We start from the raw sequence: 19,903 nt of genomic DNA, 5'->3' as shown, positions 1-19,903 counted from the left end.
TTTCTTTTTAAGAATGTAAGAAACAAGTTGAAACTAGTTGTGCAGGCCTGTAATCCCAACTACTCAAAAAGCTGAGGCAAGAGGACCATAAATTCAAAGACTGTGTTGGGCTACAAAGTGTTTTACAGGCCATCCTGAGCAATTTAGTAAGACCATGCATATCTTAAAACAAATAACTTAAAGGAGCTGAGATGGAGCTAGTGATAGAGTGCTTGCCTAACGTGTGTGAGGCCCTAAGTTCAAGTCCCAACATACTCCCCACTCTCCACCACCAGCATACATGAAAGAGACAAGTGTGTTCACATACAGAAGAACCAGAACCAAGAGTACAGTATAAAGGCTGCAGCAGGGACAGAGGAGAGCAGGTCAAGGGGTTAACCCAGGAAAGGGCTCCCACTCCCAGCTGGAACCATAAAACATTATCTCTCCCCTGGTTGCATCTAGTGATCACAAGCAGTTTTCATTCTAAATCACATCTACTGTCCTCAGAGGACACAGTTATCTAGGCAAGGTTAGGAGCAGATTATATAAAAATGGCTTCACTAGAAGGAGAGTCGTGGTCTTCCCCTTCCTTCCCAGAGTCCAGCTGAGTGGCTACCTTGCCTGAGCCACAGAAAGGTGCTCCACATCAAGAGCGGTGCCTGGTTCCCCTACCCAGGCAGGGACAGCACTAGCAGAGGCTAGGCGGAGAGGAGAGATCTAAAAATAAAGCTCTCTGAAGGAACTGTCTTGCCTAAAGAGAGCTTCCCACGCACACTGGAGTGCCACATCTGCGGGGGCTGGAAGCACAGAACGGAACAATCCTGACCAAGTCACATAAGTATTACCCACTTTTGGGGGTGACAGCACATGATGGTTCCTCCCATCAGAGACCCACTGTCCATGTTGTAGATCCCAAGCTAGGGCTTAGTGACCACCAACGGGCCTTTCTTCTCCAGGCGGAGACTAGAAAGATGGCTGGACCTTGCCAAGCCTCTCTACCCTTCTCTGCTGCCAGCAGGAGGCAAATGCAGCAAATGCTCTCCACCCACAAAGAGTAGAGTGCAGGGTTCACTTTAGAAGAGAGCTCAAAGAGTTCTAGTGGGCCTCAGATGCACAAACTGCTCCCTAGGCTGACTCCCTGCAGCAGGGTCAGTGACAACCAACTGTGGAAAAAGAAAAGCCAGCACGTGAGAACTGCAATTAGCATTGACATCAGCTAGCTACCATCATTTCACACCCCAAGGACACAGTAATTGTCATGTTACCAGGCAACTGGCCTCTCCTTCCCGCCTCCAGCAAGTAGCAGAGGCCACCATAAAATGTTCAACCAGTTAAATAAGCCTGGAACTACTTCTGGCTCTGGGGAGTAATCCCACCACCTTCCTGTAAGGTGTCTGTCTGACCTTGAAGAGATACAGTGTACTGCTGGCCAGACTGTTGGAGTTTTGCTCAAGAGCCTGGCAGGAAGAAGGAAACTACCTCTAATTTTAAGAAAAGGTCAGTGTCCCCTTATTAGTCTACCAACTGAGGTTTTGTACTTGGATTCCCTCAAGGGTAAAAAGCTTAGTCTTTGACAATGCCGTCACATAGCTTTTAAGAGTTAGTGCAATGTGATCATCTGTCCCTGCCTTTCCCTTCTTAGGGAGCATACACTATCTTGTCCTATGATTCACATGCAGCGGGTGGAGAGAGGGGGATAGAGACATAGCAAAATATCCAGATTACAGCAACCTGCCAGCTCTTTGGTCTCTTAAGAGACCCTGTACTAGAACACTGTGATAACTGATATGCTCCTCGTGCCTATCATGCATATATATATATATATATATATATATATATATATATATATATATATATATATATATATATATATATATGGAAGTGGAAGGGGATGGGGACGGGGATGCTAAGTTTTCCCCTCAAAGCACAGATTGCAAGCAACATGCTTTGAATATTCAAGTGTTATTTGAATGCTGACTAGCAACAATCACCTAATAGTCGTACAATTAGAGCAAACTGAACATTTCCCGTACTGACTCATTCATGAGCGAAGAGGAAGAAACCAGTTCACAAAAGGGAGGAGATACTGACCATAAAATACGCAGCCTGAGCACACAGTGCAAAGTGTAGTTTTAGTGCAGGGAGTACACAGTCCCCACCCTACCAGTTAGACAAGAAAGGCTGGGCCTGGTGCTCAGAGGGGCAACTTACCTGACGTACAAGGACCTCTTCTCGCTGGTTCGGAGAGACCCAGACCCAGAACTCATGCTGCTGTTCATCATTTGTTCTCGCAAGTCATGTATCTTGGATTCAAAGCGACTGTACTCTGTCAGGGAGACAAGGGGAAAGACAGGAAAGAATGAACCAAGGAGCTCCCTGGGCCAGCACACCCGCGGCCAGAAAGCCCGGGGACGTGGCTTCAAAGCAGCGGGGAGGTGGAATCTTTGCTTTGATAAGCAGAGTCCCTCCCCCAAGTTGAGAAAGACAGACCAACCCCCCCCCCCAGGGGGAAAAAAAGCACCTAGAAGAAAAGAGTTGCATTTGGGCATGTAAAATGGAAACTGCTTTTATCTGCTTCAAAATCTCACTGATCCTTAAAAAATAACAACTGGAAAGAGGTTCCAGGGCAGCCTTTATAAATCTTTAGAGCAGGCACTAAGGCCAAAGGAGAGCAGATGGGCAAGGAGACTTTCCCAAAAAGCGGACTGCAGAGAACAGATGGCCCTGAGACGGCAGGGCGGGGGGCTGGAAAGGACCAGAGGCCGTTCAATCACGGTTAGGTAAGGAGGACAGTTTTCCCAGGATGACGTTTTTAGTGGGAGATAGTGGATCCCAGTACAAAGTCTAAAAAGAAACTAACTGCAATCATTTGTCAAGCATTAAATCTAAATGTCTCCTTACACAACATTTTTCAGGTCTATAATTGCTATGTAAAATGGGGTATACTGAGAGGCACAGGCTATAGAAATGGCAGAAAACAAGGCGTACTTCAGTGACAAGCTGACTTTAAAGGCAGTCAGAATTTATGCTGGAGGTTGAAGGTTGGACAACTGCTTAAAAACACTTTCAGGGAAAAACTTCCACAAAAGCATTTTTATGCACCACAGAGGGGCTGGCAAGAAGCAACCCCACCTAGTCTGTGTGACTCTGTGGGAGGAAACACAACACCTGCTCCAACACCTGCCCTCCCCCTCACCTCCCTCCGCTCCCTGGGCAAAGCAACCTGACCTTCAGCTGGGTGAAAAGGGAAATGCTAAGAAGCCAAGGGGAGGAGGGAGTGGAGTTAAAAGTCACGCAAATAACCTCTTCTCAAAGTTGCTTTTTCTTCACTGTGCTTTCAATGAAGCCAAATGGTTAAATTCATGTGTTCTTTCATTCATCACGCACTGAGTGCTATGGTGATTTGTCCTCATTACTTACTCCTGTCCCTACAACCCTGGAGGAAGCAGTGGAGTCACTGACTCACCTATTAAATGGGGGGGGGGGTGCACAGCAGCTGGACATTGTCCCTGTTCTGAGAGTTACAAGGCAGCACATCAATATAAATAAGACGTCCTAATCTAAATGTAGAGGGTGGAGACTGATTTGTCATAGAAGCCTTGGGCTGCTCAGAGAGACAGGATACTGGCCTCACCCCAGGGCTTAGCCTCTAACCCTGATCAGGGATCATTTCTTGCTCCTTCCTTCTAGGCCCTCCCTCCTAGCTCACTCACTCAGGGAAGAACCATGCAAGCAAGAGATTTGACCAGACAGCACTTCCTTGGTGATGATGAATCCAAGAACTATACACAGAACCCGGAACCAGCCTAGCACAGTGGCTCAAACCTGTAATCACAGCACCCAGAAGGCTAGGGCAGAAGCGTCATAAATTCCAGGCTCGCCTGGAGTACAGAATAAGACCCCGCCTCACTAAAACAACACAACCCCCAAACTCAGAACAGTAGCAGCAAAATGGCATCCAATCTATCTGCAAGCATTTTGTTCTTGTCTATGAATTGCCTTCTTTGGAGGTGACCCTGCCCACTGAACTCTAACCGAGCAGCAGCAGGTCACAGCGGTTGCTTAGTAACTGTGTTTCTAAAAAAAAAAAAAAAAAAAAAAAAAAAAAAATCCTGTAAAAACAACCACCAAACCACCATTTCCTCAAAACTCATAATCCAAGGTTGATAATCCTGGACCAGGGGAGCCGATTAAAGTAATGGAGGGAAGGGGAGCAATGATGCGGCTTCGAGGAATCTGTTACTGGTTTTCAAGTTCCTTAGACTGAATTCGTAATTATTCTTATTCAGATGGACCCCCTGGAGTTTCACTCCTTAGCAGTTTCTGACTTCTATTTGGACAGTTACCTAATGTCCAGAGGCACCGAGTAGCCTGTGCTAAATGACTGTTGAGTAAATGAGGGACAATTTAGAAAACTGTGTCCATCTGTTATCAAACTAATAAAGCAAATGATTTATTAAGTGATGAGCGCCAGCTTCACAGTGGATCTTCAAAGGTAATAAAGAAGTACTGTGGGGCTGGAGAGCTGGCTCAGTGATTAAGAGCCCTGGTTGCTCTTGCAGAGGACCGGGTTTGGTTCCCAGCACCCACAGTGCCTCACACCTGTCCTAACTGCAGCACCAGGAGAGCCGATGCTTTAGTTCCAGACACTAACTACTGGGAGCCACTGAGGTTGCTCAACACACTTTGGGGGGCATTACTAACCCCCTGCTGGGTACCAGGTTAACAGGTCCACAGGGCTAGGGAGGGAACAGAGGCTTCCTGCATGCTAGGCAAGCCCTTTACCAATAAGCGACATCCTAGACTGCTTAACAGACTGTGTAGAACAAAGACAAAACGTCATCCCAACAAAAAAGCATGTGGAATGGACTTAAGACCATGACTCTTAATATTGTTAAATATTTTCCCAGGACAAAAGCTTCACTTAAAAAACAGCTAAATTCTGAGACTTCGCACGATTTTTCCTTCCCTTCCACTTACCAGAGAAGCAGTCATTATTTGGAGGGTATCTCTTAGGCCCAAGTCACTGCGTAGGAAGCCACTTGACCAGCCTTCCTTCTGAGAGGCCCCACTTCAAACAGGCTACTTTAAAGAAGCACCACCTATTACTAAAATCTCAAGTCTATTAAACTGCACTTTATTCATTTTTCCCATTCAGATAAACCCAACCATTTGTGACCCACGAAGATATCCACGATGAGTCATACTTTGCTTCCTCCTTGCCTTTGACCAATGCTAATCACACAGAGAGAAAAGAAGCCAGAAGGGGCACATGTAGAAGCCAGTACAGAAAGAGGGTTTCTCAGGGACCATAGCATGCCTTAAGATCAGAATTCTGGAAAGCCCCCCTACCCAGCCTCTGATACACTAAACAGAGAGAGCTGAGCCCTGGGATCTGCCTTCAAAAAGCATCAAGTAACTGTGATTTCCCATCAAGTTGGAAACCACTGGTCTGATAGAGAAGTCAGTTTGGTTTTGAGTAATGGTAAGGCAATGATCCTGCAGAAAGTGTCCAAAGGAAGGCATGGCTCCCCCAAATAAATCTGACAATACAATCTCAAATCCATAAAAAAAAAAAAAGGACAATGCAAAAGAGGCCATTGCCCAATGCGAGGATTTTTGTTCTTCTGTTTTGTTTTGGTTGGTTTTTGGTTTTTTTCAAGACAGGGTTTCTCTGTGTAACAGCCCTGGCTGTCCTGGAACCCACTATGTAGACCAGGCTGGCCTTGAACTCACAGAGATCCACCTGCCTCTGCCACCCGAGTGCTGGGATTAAAGGTGTGGACTGGCTCTGGGAAAGTTTTTAAAAAACTACAATAGTAGGATTTTTTGGCTTTTTGAGTCCCCACTCTCCTTTGTCTGTTGCATGTATGTGTTTCCTCACCCCCAATAAATGACTTTTTTCAACTGCAAAAAAACCCTACAAAAGTAACACATGATTTATTTTAAAAATTTTGCAGCACTGGGGGTGAAACCCAGGACTTCATGTATGCTAGGCAGCCCTTGACTTAAAAAAAATGTTTCCACTTTCTTCTTTTGAATTTCTGTATGGTTTCCTCCTTCCACTATCCAGAAGCAAACCACTGTTAGTATTTTCCTTATGTGTCCTTCCAAGCTTACCTCCATACATCTTTTATATCCATGTATTCACAGCTCACACAGATTCACACACACACACTTTTTCATTCTCTGATATGTCATAGAAACCCACTCACATCAATACACAAATATAAGACCTTATACACATTAATGGCCACATAGCATTGCATGTTATGGAGGCCATAATATATTTTATTCAGTCATATCCTGGTTAATGTACATTTAATCTGTTTGCTCACTGAGACAGGGTCTTGCTATATACCCAGGATAGTCTAGTGTTTCGTTTGCTGTATAGCCCAGGCTGGCCTTCAATTCAATGCAATCCTGCCTCAGCCTCTGGAGTGTTGAGAATACCAACACACACAGCCTATAATTTTTAATACTGCAATCAATGCTGCATTATATAATTGTATGAACCTTTCTGAAATACACATTTCCAAAAGTGAGGTGCAGAGTCAAATGAACAATCGATGCACACCCAAATCACACAGCTCAGGATACAGTACAGTGGTAGAGCATTTGCCTATCATGCATGTGACCCCAAGTTTCATCTCAGTGCTACAAAAAAGCAAGTGTTTGATTGTCACCACTAAACCCTAACATTCTGAAGCCCTTCTGACTGAAAATAAAATGATATTTGGCAGCTTCCAGAAGCTTTTTGGTTTCTGCAGAAGTAGAGGCAAAATTTACCTTTGAGGACAAACTGATCTTTTGTTTGGAAAATAGACTTTAATGAGCCTTTCAGTTATGCAAAGTAAAGGCAAGATTTTACTCTGGAACAGACAACCATTTCCTGACCTTTTGGCTAAGACAAAGTATGGAAAGGATTGGAAAGGATCAGACAAAAGGAGATATAATGTTCTCTGCACAATAATGGAAAGGGCTGCTCTGCTGGTGGGTGTAGTTGCTGGTACTCTAGCATTAGGCCCCAGGCCCCAGGTCTCCGTCTCCCATTTCCAAGCACTGTTAATTCCTTGGTTCAGCTACCACCTATAAGATGTTCTAGCTGCCTCTATAAGCATCTAAGACTAGACTTGATCACCCAGTGTCTACTTGAAAGCCAAGCCTTTCTTTCCTTGCACTAAAATGTCCCAATACTATATCTGACACTCCCACTTTTCCTGTGCATAGCCAACATGGTTCCTCAAGTTCGGATCTTTCTTCTTGATCACATCATGTCCTCAGTCTACCTCTTGCTTTCATGGCCACTGCCTTTCTATTGATTTAACCTCTTCATTTTCTCTTGACTATTTTCTTTTCTTTAGAGACCGGTCTCACTCTATTGGCCAGGCCTGCTGAAAATCCTGGCCTCAAATGATCCTCCACCCTGGACCTCCTGAATAGCGGGAACTACAAGTATGTGCTACCACACCAATGTCATAATGTTTTATCTCTGACCCAGCCCTGCCCTCTACCTTGACATAGGTCACACTTTTCTCAGGACCACTACTCCATTGTGCTAACTGGTCTTTATATCCTTATTTGGTCACCATAAAACTTAAGTTTCTAGACTTCCCTATCCAAGTATCTACAATCACAGCAACTAAAGAATCTTACCTTAATATCTGAACTAATCATTCAGGACTGTTCCACCATCCTCCTGCCTATTACCTACCTGGTTCTCATTACACAAATGCTCTTGAACTCCTTGGTCTGGGACCCTTGAACACAATTCATTCATATCTGTTATTCCCTCCTCCTGAAATCTTCTCCATTGCCTAAGGCCAAACACTCTTTGTGCCCTTCAACACCATTCTTCTTAGCATCGCACAAGTTTTATCCATTTATGTAGTTATTCAAGTATCTACTGCATGCCAGTCACTGTGTTAGCTGCTGGGAATATACTGGTAATCAACAGTCTCTATAAATTCCAATCACATCAACAAATAACTAATTACAATTTCAACTACAACTGTTAAAATTGCAATAAATAAAAATGTAGAGGGAGATTCAGACAGGGTGCCCAATCTACTTGGGGATGGGGGTAATTTCAGCAAAGCTCTCCCTGAGGGAAGTGACATTTAAGACCATAGGAAGGAGAGAGAGAGAGAGAGAGAGAGAGAGAGAGAGAGAGAGAGAGAGAGAGAGAGAGAGAGAGAGAGAACTAGAGAACTTTCTGGCCTTGAGGCCCCATAAAATGCTGAATAGGGAAGACATGGCTGAATCCTACCTAGCTCATGTTCAGAATGAATCAAAAACTACCCAAAAAGCTTACCAGTTCTTATGGAAGTACAGTCATTCAGATATCAAACTCACACAGGTCCCATTCATTTGCCATTGGTGAGATGCCCAAAGGCTTTAAGGACTCAACAGTTGTGAAAAATCACAGAGCACTGGTGGGAATACAATTACAAGCTCCACGGAGAGGCACAGATTTGATGAGTGCAAATTGTTTCAGCCTTCTATAGTTGTCTTGGAGTACAAACCTTTGGGATGTGTGTGAATTACAAGCACTTGTGGGAACACTACAGTCCTTTATGTCTTCCAAATAAATGTGGAGTTGAAGGTAAAATAAGTCCATCAAGATACCTGTTAGCAATCCAGGCATGGTGGCACACATCTGTAATCCCAGCACTCAGAAAGGCAAAGCACAAGATTGCTGCAATGTCAAGGCTAGCCTGAGCTACACAGTGAGTTCCAGGTCAGCCTAGGCTATCATGATACCATTCTCAACACAACAGCAACAAGAAACCTATTAGTACAGCATACAAGAATTGCCAAAAAGTACACTTCTCAGAATCACAATTAATTAAGAAGCCTTGAGTTAATCTCTAATTATGGGCCCACTACTTCAAGAGTCCAACACCTCCAAAGCTAAACAATTTTGAAAGTCTCTTCTAATTATAACACTATGATTTTAAGAAAAATCAATGAGGTTCATAAGGAATCAAACCTAGGATCAGTCTAATTTATTTAAAAAAATAAAAAAAATCTACAAATAACCACAAATCCTTTGAATTAAAAAAAGCAAAATATATAAATTGCAAAAAAAATTCTTGAGGCTATGTAAGCAAGCACAAGCAACAAACAGCTTCCATCTGGACAAATATTGCTTAAGGAAAAATAATTCCAGCTCTACCCTTAGAACAATGGCTGAAATTATGACCAGCCCTAAACAGAAACCTGTTCTTGTCTGTGCCCTGTCACAATGTACTTCCTCAACCATACACACACTTAGCCAGGGCTCTGAAGAGCATCATGAAGAATGCTGAGAATAAAACAGAAAACAAGATGCACTATGGAAGCATGCCATTAAAAAATTCCAGTTTATCCCTGGGGGGTTATTTTTGTTTTGTTTTGTTTTGTTTTGGTGTGTGTGTGTGTGTGTGTGTGTGTGTGTGTGTGTGTGCTGTGCACGCACGCGCGCGCGCGCACGCGTGTCTTCCAAAGCATCTAGTGAGGATGTAGGAAGAGTTAGCTGTTTGGGTGAAAGTGCTATGCTCACTAAAGGTTTTTTTGCACTCAGTCACCTGGTCTGAAATGAGTACAAAAGTACCTTGCTTTCACATCTATCAAGCTAAGAACAAGTAAGTATTCACATTGGGTAAAAGCTTCAAATAGGGCCTTCTCCCTACTTCAAAGGAAATTTCACATAGCATGTTCCAATGAAAGATTAACAAAATGCTTGGCTCCCTTACTCCACAAGCCAAAGTATATGGAAAGGTCACTTGAGGCAAAATACCTCTTGCAGAAAACCTGAGAATGGAGGCAGAATTCTACCTTTATCCTGCTCTCAGTACCAAACAGGCATTCTCAGAACAATCTTTTACTTAATGGTGATGCTACCTCATAATGACCAAAATACATACAGCTTATGATGAAGCTGGCCAATCTAGGTTGATGTAGCCAATTTCTATATTTTATGAGGTCAACAATCTAGATTCAAACACCCTTCACAGTAACACTCCCACAGAATCACAAACTCTCTGACAATCTTTACTACAGTATCATCTGAATCTCTTTTAGATCCAGTTTCTGTTGAAGTAGCTCAGAAAAAGGGACCGAGAAAAAGATTCCTCTAGTTTATAGCTGCTAGAATATCTGTGGTTGCTTTTAAGTATAATCTCTGAGTAAAATAATAGATAGTCTAGGGTAAAACATGACAGAAGAGAATAGGAAAGCCCAAAATCCAAATTATGGGTGTATAAAATAAATTTGCTTATAATAAAGATGGAACTTCAAAACAGTGGGGAAATGGAGTGCTTGATAAATGGAAATGAAGTAATTCATTACAGTTTGGAATAGAAATAGTACTTGCCTCCCTTACAGCCTAAGTAAACTCTAGGCAAGGTAAAGCTTTAAATATGAAACAAAACCATCAAATAACCAGAAAAAAAATACAGCTAGGTATTTATTTTCTCTCAAGATAGGGAAGGACCTCCAAGACCTCCCAATAGAAACTAAATAAATGAAAGGGAAACACTGGATGGGAGCTGATTTTATTTGTAATCCCAGCACATAGGGAGCTGAGGCAGGAAGATAGTTGAGTTCAAAGCCTGCCTAGTCTACACAGCAACATCCTGTCTCAAAAAGGGCCAGGAGTGTGGCTCAGGAGTAAAGAGTTTGCCTTGCTTACGTGAGGCCTTAGGATTTGATTCTCAGTACTGAAATAATAAATAACAACAAAAAAACTACAAAAGCCTTTGCCTTGAATGGAGGTATGCTGCAGGGAGCTTGCTCCCAGAAGCCACAAGCTATTTCTTCTTTTTCCTTTTTTTTAAATTTTTGGAGAAAGGGTCTCACTATTTAGTCGTGCCTGGCATGGAACTCACTATGTAGACAAAGGTAGCCTCGAACTCAGAGATTTGCACATTTCTGCCTCTGAAATGCTTATAGAAGCTGTCCTGGTTTTTGTTGTTGTTGTTTGTTTGTTTGTTTGTCAACTTGACACAAGCTAGTCATTTGAGAGGAAGGAACCACAATGGAGAAAATACCTCCCCAAAACTGGCCTGTAGGCAAGCCTATGGGGCATTTTCTTAATGATTGATGTAGGAGGACCCAGCCAATTGTGCATTGTGTTAGGCCTGGGCAGATGGTCCTGGAGTGTAAATGAAAGCAAACTGATGGCTGGAGCAACGGCTCAGAGGCTAAGAGCACTGACTGCTCTTGCAAAGGACCCAGGTTCAATTCCCAGCACATATGCATGACATCTAACAACCATCTGTAACCCCAGTACCAGGGGCCTGATGCCCTCTTCTGCCTTCTGGGGACACCGTACACACATGTATGTGCAGACATACATGCAGGCAAAATACTCATATACATAAAATAATATTATAAAATAAAAATAAAAAATATGAAAGAAAGCAGGCTGAGCAAACCAGTAAGCAGGTTCCTCCATGAACTCTGATTCAGTTCCTGCCACCAGGTCCCTGACTTCCCTCAGTGATGGATTGTGATCTGTGAATTGTAAGGGGAAATAAACCCTTTCCTCCTCAAGTTGTGTTTGGGCATGGTCTTTATCACAGAAATAGAAACCTAACAGACAGAAGCCATAGATTATTAAACAAAAACTCCAGAGGCAGATGTGGGATAACACCCTATGAGTTGTTGGTCAGAGAGGCCCCAGAAGCCCCCAAAACAATACAGGTTATTGGCCTTGTTGTTGGCTGCCCAACAGAACTAGATGGTTAAGATCCTACTGCTGAAGATACCACACACTTTAGTCACAGAACATGGAGAAATCAAGCTGGAGCTGAGTTGGTAGCTTCCTCCTAGCTGGCTAGCTTTCATAGTGCTAGAAGGTGCTACCCAGGTTGCTGGAAGAGAAGTCATCAACAGTCCCAATCCAGCTGTGAACCCTGTAAGCTACAATAATGACCAGCTTGTTAAGATGCACCCTTTGGTGCAATAATGGCATGAATACTGTGGGGTAAGCACCACTTTATGAGTGGGTTTGAGGCCCACTCCACAGGGGGATTTCAAGCTTGGTACTGTAAACCTGGTCAAGAGCTGCTGGTTAGAGAGAGCACAGGCCCTATCATTTTTTCTGGATAGACATGTGGTCAAATAGCCATCTAAGCACTCGTGTTTATATCCATAGATCAGTGCTGTTGTCAGCTTTTACCAGAAATGCTGCTTGCTGCGTGGGATGGTGGTTAATGAAGAGACTCATAGTTGGTAAAATACTGAGAATAAGGGATGGTAAAGTGTTCAGCCCTACGTGGGACATCACCATCGTCCACTTCCAAGGCTTGGGTATATCAAGATGGGGTGAAAAGAATGGAAAAGCTGGAGGATGGGGCAGTATGCCACAAAAAAGAAGGAGGAGGAGGAGGAGAAGCAGGAGAAGGAGGAGGAGGAAGAAGAGGAGAAAGAAGAAAAAGAAAAGAAACGGTCATTTCATTCACAAACTCATTGCAACTCTGCTTATCGACATAAGACCTGCACAAGATTGAGGAGAACCATCAACATTTCATCATGGAAGGGGGAAGGGTTCATGAAGCTCCAGTTCCACAAGGGGCTATTGCCAATTAATGGTGGCTCGGGAAGGGGTGTCACCTTCCTTACTGGTATAATGATTGACGATAAGTTGCCCATGCTCCAGTACATAACTTCCCACCCATGTTCATGTAAGGAACCCTAATTAAACTCAGTGGGGGCACACAAGCAAAAAGACATGAAAGTAGGTGGGGGACGTGTTGGGAAGAAGGGGTTCAGCAGGAGAGGGAAGGAAATAAAAGGTGAGGGGAGGTGGAAAAGATTGAAATTCATTATATGCATGTATAAAACTGCCAAAAGAATGAAAATAAATAAAATTACTCCACATTAGTGAGAATCTTGGGGGGGGGACCTCATACTGCCTGCGGAGGTAAAAGCTAATTTGAAAAAAAATGCATCAAAAGCATCAAACATGTTCATATCCTTTAAATGAATAATTTTACTTACAGGAACATATTCTCAGGAAATAATTATAGATTCATAGAAACCTTGTACAAGGATATTCATCAAAGTATTTTAGAAGAACAAATATTGGGAAAAAACTAAGTATCCACAACCACTAACAGAAGAATGGTTACCTGAATTATGGCATACACATGATGGATTATTTCTTAACTACTTCAAATAATTTTCTCAAATAATATATGACTTAGGAAAATATTCATGATGTGATTCAAAATAATGAAATGAATATAAAAACTACTTCAATCTAATAATTTCATTTTTAAAAACTACAGACACATTAAATGATATATAAAATATAAATATATAAAGTTTGAAAAGAAATATGCAAAGATGCACATAAGCCAGTGTTTATCACTGTAGGCAGTTTGACAGGTGATTTGAATTCTTTGACTTTGTATTTTCTATATTTCCAATTGTCCATAAATGTATATCTAATATTTTTATGTTCAGGAATAAAATTTAAGGGATCTGGGTAAGAAGACACACTGAACAGACCAACAGTGTACCAAGGACAAAACCAGGTATGCTTGTACTAAAAATTTCCATCTACACTGCTCCTAGCTCAGCAAACAGATGCCAACAAATCCACATGAACACATAACTGTTCTAACCCAGCCATTTTCAGCAAAAACAAGGAACTGAGTTAGTACCGCACTGAAATCTACACATACCACAGCCATACTTTCCTGACCCATAAAGCAGTAACTGAGAGTCCGACCAAACTGCCTTGTCTGACTGGTGATTACCACTTTTTTTTTCCAGGGTAGTTATAAAACACTAGAAAATCCGGTCTGGAATTTAACCCCACATTTACAAAATTCTTTCTCTCTTTTGAAATCCAAATCTGAAAGTATATATTTATAGAAACCATGTTATCTTCATTTTTTTCATCTAACAAAATATTTCATCACTTAATTTCGTCAAGCAGAAAATTTGAAAACTCTCTGGGGCCTTTGCTTTTAAAGGAACTGTGAATTGAGGGAAATGTAAACAGAAGCCCTTTTCAAGATGATAAAAGCCTATCACAAGAAAGAGGGAAGGACAGAAGCCTTTATTAAAGCAAGGCAGTTATTAGTTCAAGACCGTTTGATTTAATAAGTGGATAGGTACAAACAAGAATTCATAAATTGAATTCAAAACTCACTTCCACTTACCTAAACACAGAATTTTAGCTAGAAAACGTGTCACCAAACATTTAGCATAATCTCCTCTTTTTATACATTAGAAAACTGAGTCTAAGAGTCAAGGACTTGTATCCATTTAGAGAAAAACTCAGAAGTAGTTGTCAGGAGCTTGGCTTCTCTGATGTAGATATATTATCTCTGTATCATACATGTATGAGTCTAGTTGTCTATATATTGTGCTAATAGGTATGTGTGGGGTGGTGTACATGTATGCGTGGACATGTATTCTTACACAAGATTAGCAAAGACAGCAGTTTTAATTTCAGTGACAGTGGTAGTCCCAAATTATTCTACTTCTATTCCTCTATTTAAAGCAACAGGACATTATCCCTATTGTGGAATATAATTCTAAAGTTTTTTTTTTTTTAACAACAGTGTCAATATCAGGGTCAAGATTTCAACACATAACACAATGAATTAACAAAAGAAACCCTCAAACTCTATAATTACATTAAGAAATAATCCATTTTCATTGTTACATATTATCGTAATCATTCCACCCAGCAGGAAGATCTGATATTTTACAAACAGCAAAGCTCCTAGGATTCTGACTCACACCACCTAGCAAGGACAAGAAAGCACCTGCCTAGTTAGGTTCAAAACGCTGTGCCAAATCTCACTACCATGTCCTTGGGCTACAGAAACACAGAATACGGAAGAGCCCAACACAAACACATGCAGTGCCAGGGGACAAAACCGTAAGGCAAGCTTCATGTTCTCTACTAAGTTTACAAAACTGGGTGGGCCTGAAAAGGTATAAGCACTCTGCGGAAAAAGTCTGGCAGTTCCTCAAAATGTTCAGTTACCTTATGACCCATAGCAACTTCACTCCCAGGTGTAAATCCAAGAAAGCTGAAAACATCTGTTCACACAAAGACTTCTTCAGGAATGTTTGTAACAGCAGTATTCACAAGAGTGAAAAAGTGAAAAGAACACAAATGCCCATCAAGCCATGAATGGATAAACAAAATGCGCTCGAACCATAGACTGGCCCATTATTCACCCTGAACTAGTGAAGAACTGACACATGTCACAACATGGCTGAACCCTGAAAATCAGGTTCCACTAAGAGAAGCTGGACACAAAAGGCCCCATATTGCAAGCTTTCCATGAAGTACCCACAAAAGATTCTGTCGGGAGGAAAGAGCTAAGGGGAAATAAGGAGTGACTGCTAATGGGTCAAGGCTTTTGGGAGTGACTGTGAGAAAAATGCTGAAAATTGTAAAAACAGATGAAATGCATATTTTCAGTGGACATGCTCATATTATGGCATGTGAATTATGTCCCCATAACCTGATTCCAAAAAGATGGACCCTATCTTTTTTTACCAGGTCAGCATTTCTACCCAAAGGACTTCTACTCAAGTCTTAAACCCCTCCAGCACACTCAAGGTGATAAGAGTGAGAACTAGTTACCCTCAGTTCCTTCTAATCAATGGGCCAATAGTATGCCTGGCCCTTCCACTTATTTTCAAGTTAATTTATAAGCAGATGAGACTCAAGTCAGAGCAAAACTGAACAGCAAGCAATAAGCCTGTGAAATACATTACTATCAGGGAATGCAAATCAAAACCACAATGAGATACCACTTCACACCCAGCAGGAGGGTGACAACCAAATGGACTGATGCTAACAAGTGTTGAAGATGCAGAAATGGTACAGGCCTGGACAAATGGAAAGTAGTCTGGACAGTCCTCTAAAAGGTGAACATGGAGTGGTAACGTGATTCCATCCAGAGAATATATCCAAGAAATATGTATGCTTATGTCCACTGAAAGATTTGAGTATTGATGTTCATAAAGTATGATTTATAACCATTCCAAAATGGAAACAACACACACACACACACACACGCAATAGAATATTATTTATCCATAAAAGGATATGAAATACTGATACATGCTACAACATAAATTAACCTTGATCTTGTGCTAAGTGAAAGGAGCCAGTCTCAAAAGGCCACATGCCATATAATTTCACTTCCATGAAAAAAATTCAGAAAAGAACAGTAACTCCACAAGCATCAGAAAGGAAATTTGTGGTTGCCTGGGGCTGAGGGAGATAAGAAGTTTGGGGGTGATGGTTAAGCTGTTAAACCATTTCTGTGTAGCTTTGAATTAATTGTTAAGGTCATAAAAAATGAATGACAGGGCTGGGTATTGCTCAGTGGCACAGGCCCTGCTTAACATACATAAGGCCCTGGTTATCATCCCCAGCACTCAAAAGAAATGACAACTACAATCACCTTTTCAGTTTAAGACATGAGAAATGCCTACTTATGCCATTAATATTCTTAAACCTATACACATCTTGTTAAATTGAGCTAAGCAACTTTCACCTTTTTGCACCTCCCGGAAACACCCCCCTCCCCCAACAAAATCACTCTCTGTGGGAAACTCACTTTGCTTCTGTAGGAGAGTCTCCCACATGCTTCCAGAAATCCCTTGCCCACTACTACTTCTTTGGGGGCAGGATTGTATGATCACCTGTACTGAGAAAGCTGAGATAAACCAGGTGTCGTAGCACACCCCTTTAATCCCACAGCATTTTGGGGAGGGAGAGACAAATACAGGCAGATCTCCATGAAGTTTGACACCAGCCTGACTGATGTACATAGCAAGTTCCAAGCTAGCCAAAGCTACATAATGAAACCTTATCTCAAACAAAACAAAACAAAACAAAACAAAACAAAGGTACAGCATAGTGGTAGTGGTGTATGTTCTTTATCCCAGAACTGGGAGGCAGAGGCAGGAGGATCTCTGAGTTCGAGGCCAGCCTGGTCTACAGAGGGAGTTCTAGGACCAGGACAGCCAGGGCTACACAGAGAAACCCTGTCTTGAAAAACAAAGACAAACAAACAAAAAAGGTATCATAGTGATACTAACTAAAGTAATTTAACAGCCTATGTGCCAAGCCCACAGATTAGACGACATCCAACCCCTACTTGTGCAGGAGAGATATATTAGGAAGCAAGTATCTTGAACCTATCACCCTCCCAAAGCTTGTCTCTCTGTGTATTAAAAGGAGAGAGAGAGAGAGAGAGAGAGAGAGAGAGAGAGAGATTTCCCATACCTCCCCTCACCACAACCCTGTCTTTTGCTTCCATTAATTTGCCTCTTATGGCCAATTTATGTAAATAAAATCATGCAATATGTGGCCTTTAGTGCCTGGTTTATTTTTTGTTTTTGTTTGGTTTTTGAGACATGGTCTCACTCCGTAGCCCTGGCTGATCTGGAACTCACTGTGTAGATCAGGCTAGCCTGGGACTCATAGATACCTACCTGCCTCTGCCTCCCAAATGCTGGTAGGATTAAAGGTGTGCCTGGCTTCTTTTACTTAATGTTTTCAAGGTTCAGTCATGTTGTGACAATCAGTTCTTTATTCTGTTTTATGGTGGAATAAAAAAACAAAAAACCCGGTGTATGTTGAGAGTGCATTTTGTTTACCCATTCTTGGTTTGATGGACATTTGGGTCCTTTCCACCTTTTCACTACTGAAGATCCATCTTTGTCCTTGCCTCAACCTTGCCTTAGGAATGCAGTAGGAGTTTCAAAACTTTCTTTGTCCTGATGTAGTTTTATCTCTGCTCTCATGAGAGATCATACTGATAGGGTAGGAATGTTTACATCCTTCATTCCCAAATTGGGGAAATGTTGTAAGAAAAATAACCCTTTGAAACGTCTGAGTTGTTATCAGCCCTGACCCCTTGCTCTTCCAGGCCTTATGTGGAAAAAGTCATTCTCTCACGTAGCATACTTCTACCCTGTGTGGACTGACATTCCAGTCGGAAAAAACTGTTCACAAAGGATCAGTTCCCAGTTGGGCTACTTTAAGTGATCAGTTTTTGGTGCATTTCTTGATTTGGACATCAGGTTTCTACTCTAAAGACAAAAGATCTTTCCAGAAAAACACTAGCTCAGTTTAAGCAAAGGCTGAAACAGAGTAATTAGAGGGAAAACATTGGAGGTCTCAAAATGTTATAACACCAAGCCCACCTTCACCTTGGTGCTGCAATTCCCTAAGTCAATAGTGTCCATTTTAAAATAGTCTGAAAGAAAGCCTCTGCCAAGTGCCAGTTGTTTACAGTTTCCATTTTGATATGTTTAGCTAACAGGTAGGACTTTGGTATCCACTACAGTTTGGAGCAATCAGAAGTGAAACTATTAAATAACATCTTTCACAGTGGTATCTTGTCATTTAACAGTTCTATTACTATTCAATATTTCCAAAATTTCATCATGAAAACACTTTATAAAACACCCATGCTAGGCACAATATAAAGCTCAAATAGAAAGACCCAGTTCTTATACCTCATTAATCCACACTGAACAACACATATACACACAAAAAAGTCTCAAGGCACGAGCATTTCTAAGTTGCCATCCAGCCCCCTTCTTGTTCAAGGGAGAGAGATACATTAGGAAGCAGCTGCTTATCACACCCCAAAGCTTGTCCCTCTTTATGTATTAAAAGGAGAGGGGGATCATAAAAATGTAAATTTATCTGTGGCAACACAGGCACAACTCTGTGTCACTGAACTATAGACCTACACGTGGGAAGTGAATGCTATTATGACTTATATCTCATTTAAAACATTTAAAAAGGCAGGAAAAAGTTCTTATCCTGACTGTTCTAATTAGTCAAAGCTATTTTAAGCTCTTGTGCTAAATATGATGTAGTCAAAGGCTGCACTGGAATGGCGCCTCTGCACAGTCCCTTCCATTTGCACCTTCCTTCCCTCGTGCCTTCCCTAGTCCCCTGTTATTTCTCCAATCTGTTATTCTTCCACTCAGAGCTAGTTGAAGGTCTCAGTTGTTACAACCACTGTATGTGCCCCCTGGTGGACCTCAAAATTAAATGGTCTGCTGACCCTCAGCAACTTTCCCTGTGTGACCTCTCTAGCTCTCCTGTGGTTGTTCCAGTCTGCACAGTAGGGGTGCAAACTGTGATCTGACCCTTTCCAGCGTTCACATTCTATGTGAACAATCCAAACAAACACTGCTTAGCCAAGAGCGTGCAAAGTCTCTGCCACTTTTGCCAACAGACACATATATTTGGATTATTCACTTTGCAAACAGCCACCATGATGCAATCCTCCAAAGAATCACATTTAATGTATTTTTTTAAATCATCAACATGGACTCTTTACTATTAAATACAAGGATTTGATCTAAGAAAAGTATGGACTCAGTGCAGACTGTCTGATGGTCTATCTAGACCTGTACCTAAAGATACATTTTCAAATGAAGACAACGCTTTGCATATTAGGGCTCTGCTGGACTGAGCAAATCAAAGAAAAAAAAACGACTGGAGAGGCATTGCTTGGCATTGCTTCAACTAATTTCTGATTGGAAGGCCGTGTGCAGCAAGTGGTAGGAAGACCTGACACAAGACAGCACCTCAGTCCACATCATAAACTCTCCAAAGGACACTGAGAGAGCAGCAGCCACTGCAGGAATCACTTTAACCACTTACAGCTTTTTATGCAGACCAGTTGCATTCTCCAAACAAAAGTCATAGAAATATTTAGTCACCAGTTTCCAGCATAGCACCACCAGACAAATTCACAGTATTGTTTCCATGTGCCCAACATCAGAGAGAAAAACCGAAACATCATTTTCTACACACACACACACACACACACACACACACACACACACACACACGCGCGAGGGGGGGAGGGAGAGGGAGGGAGGGAGGGAGAGGGAGGGGGGAGAGAGAGAGAGAGAGGGA

General features: G+C 41.9%; 1 protein-coding gene across 7 annotated transcripts in view; it reads right to left on the bottom strand.

Annotated features, from left to right (window-relative positions):
- Positions 1-19,903, bottom strand: part of Dlg3 (discs large MAGUK scaffold protein 3) — a 53,351-nt gene that overhangs the window by 22,443 nt on the left and 11,005 nt on the right. For all 7 annotated transcript variants that reach the window (XM_052733559.1, XM_052733568.1, XM_052733586.1 and 4 more), the window contains one exon: positions 2,194-2,308. In XM_052733559.1, coding sequence (XP_052589519.1) covers positions 2,194-2,308 — 115 coding nt within the window. The remainder of the gene's footprint in view (positions 1-2,193; positions 2,309-19,903) is intronic.

The sequence above is a fragment of the Peromyscus californicus genome, unplaced genomic scaffold (genome assembly GCF_007827085.1).
Source record: "Peromyscus californicus insignis strain IS unplaced genomic scaffold, ASM782708v3 Scaffold_10__1_contigs__length_136768540, whole genome shotgun sequence".
Taxonomy (NCBI): domain Eukaryota; kingdom Metazoa; phylum Chordata; class Mammalia; order Rodentia; family Cricetidae; genus Peromyscus; species Peromyscus californicus.
This window is presented reverse-complemented; position numbering and strand designations above follow the sequence as displayed.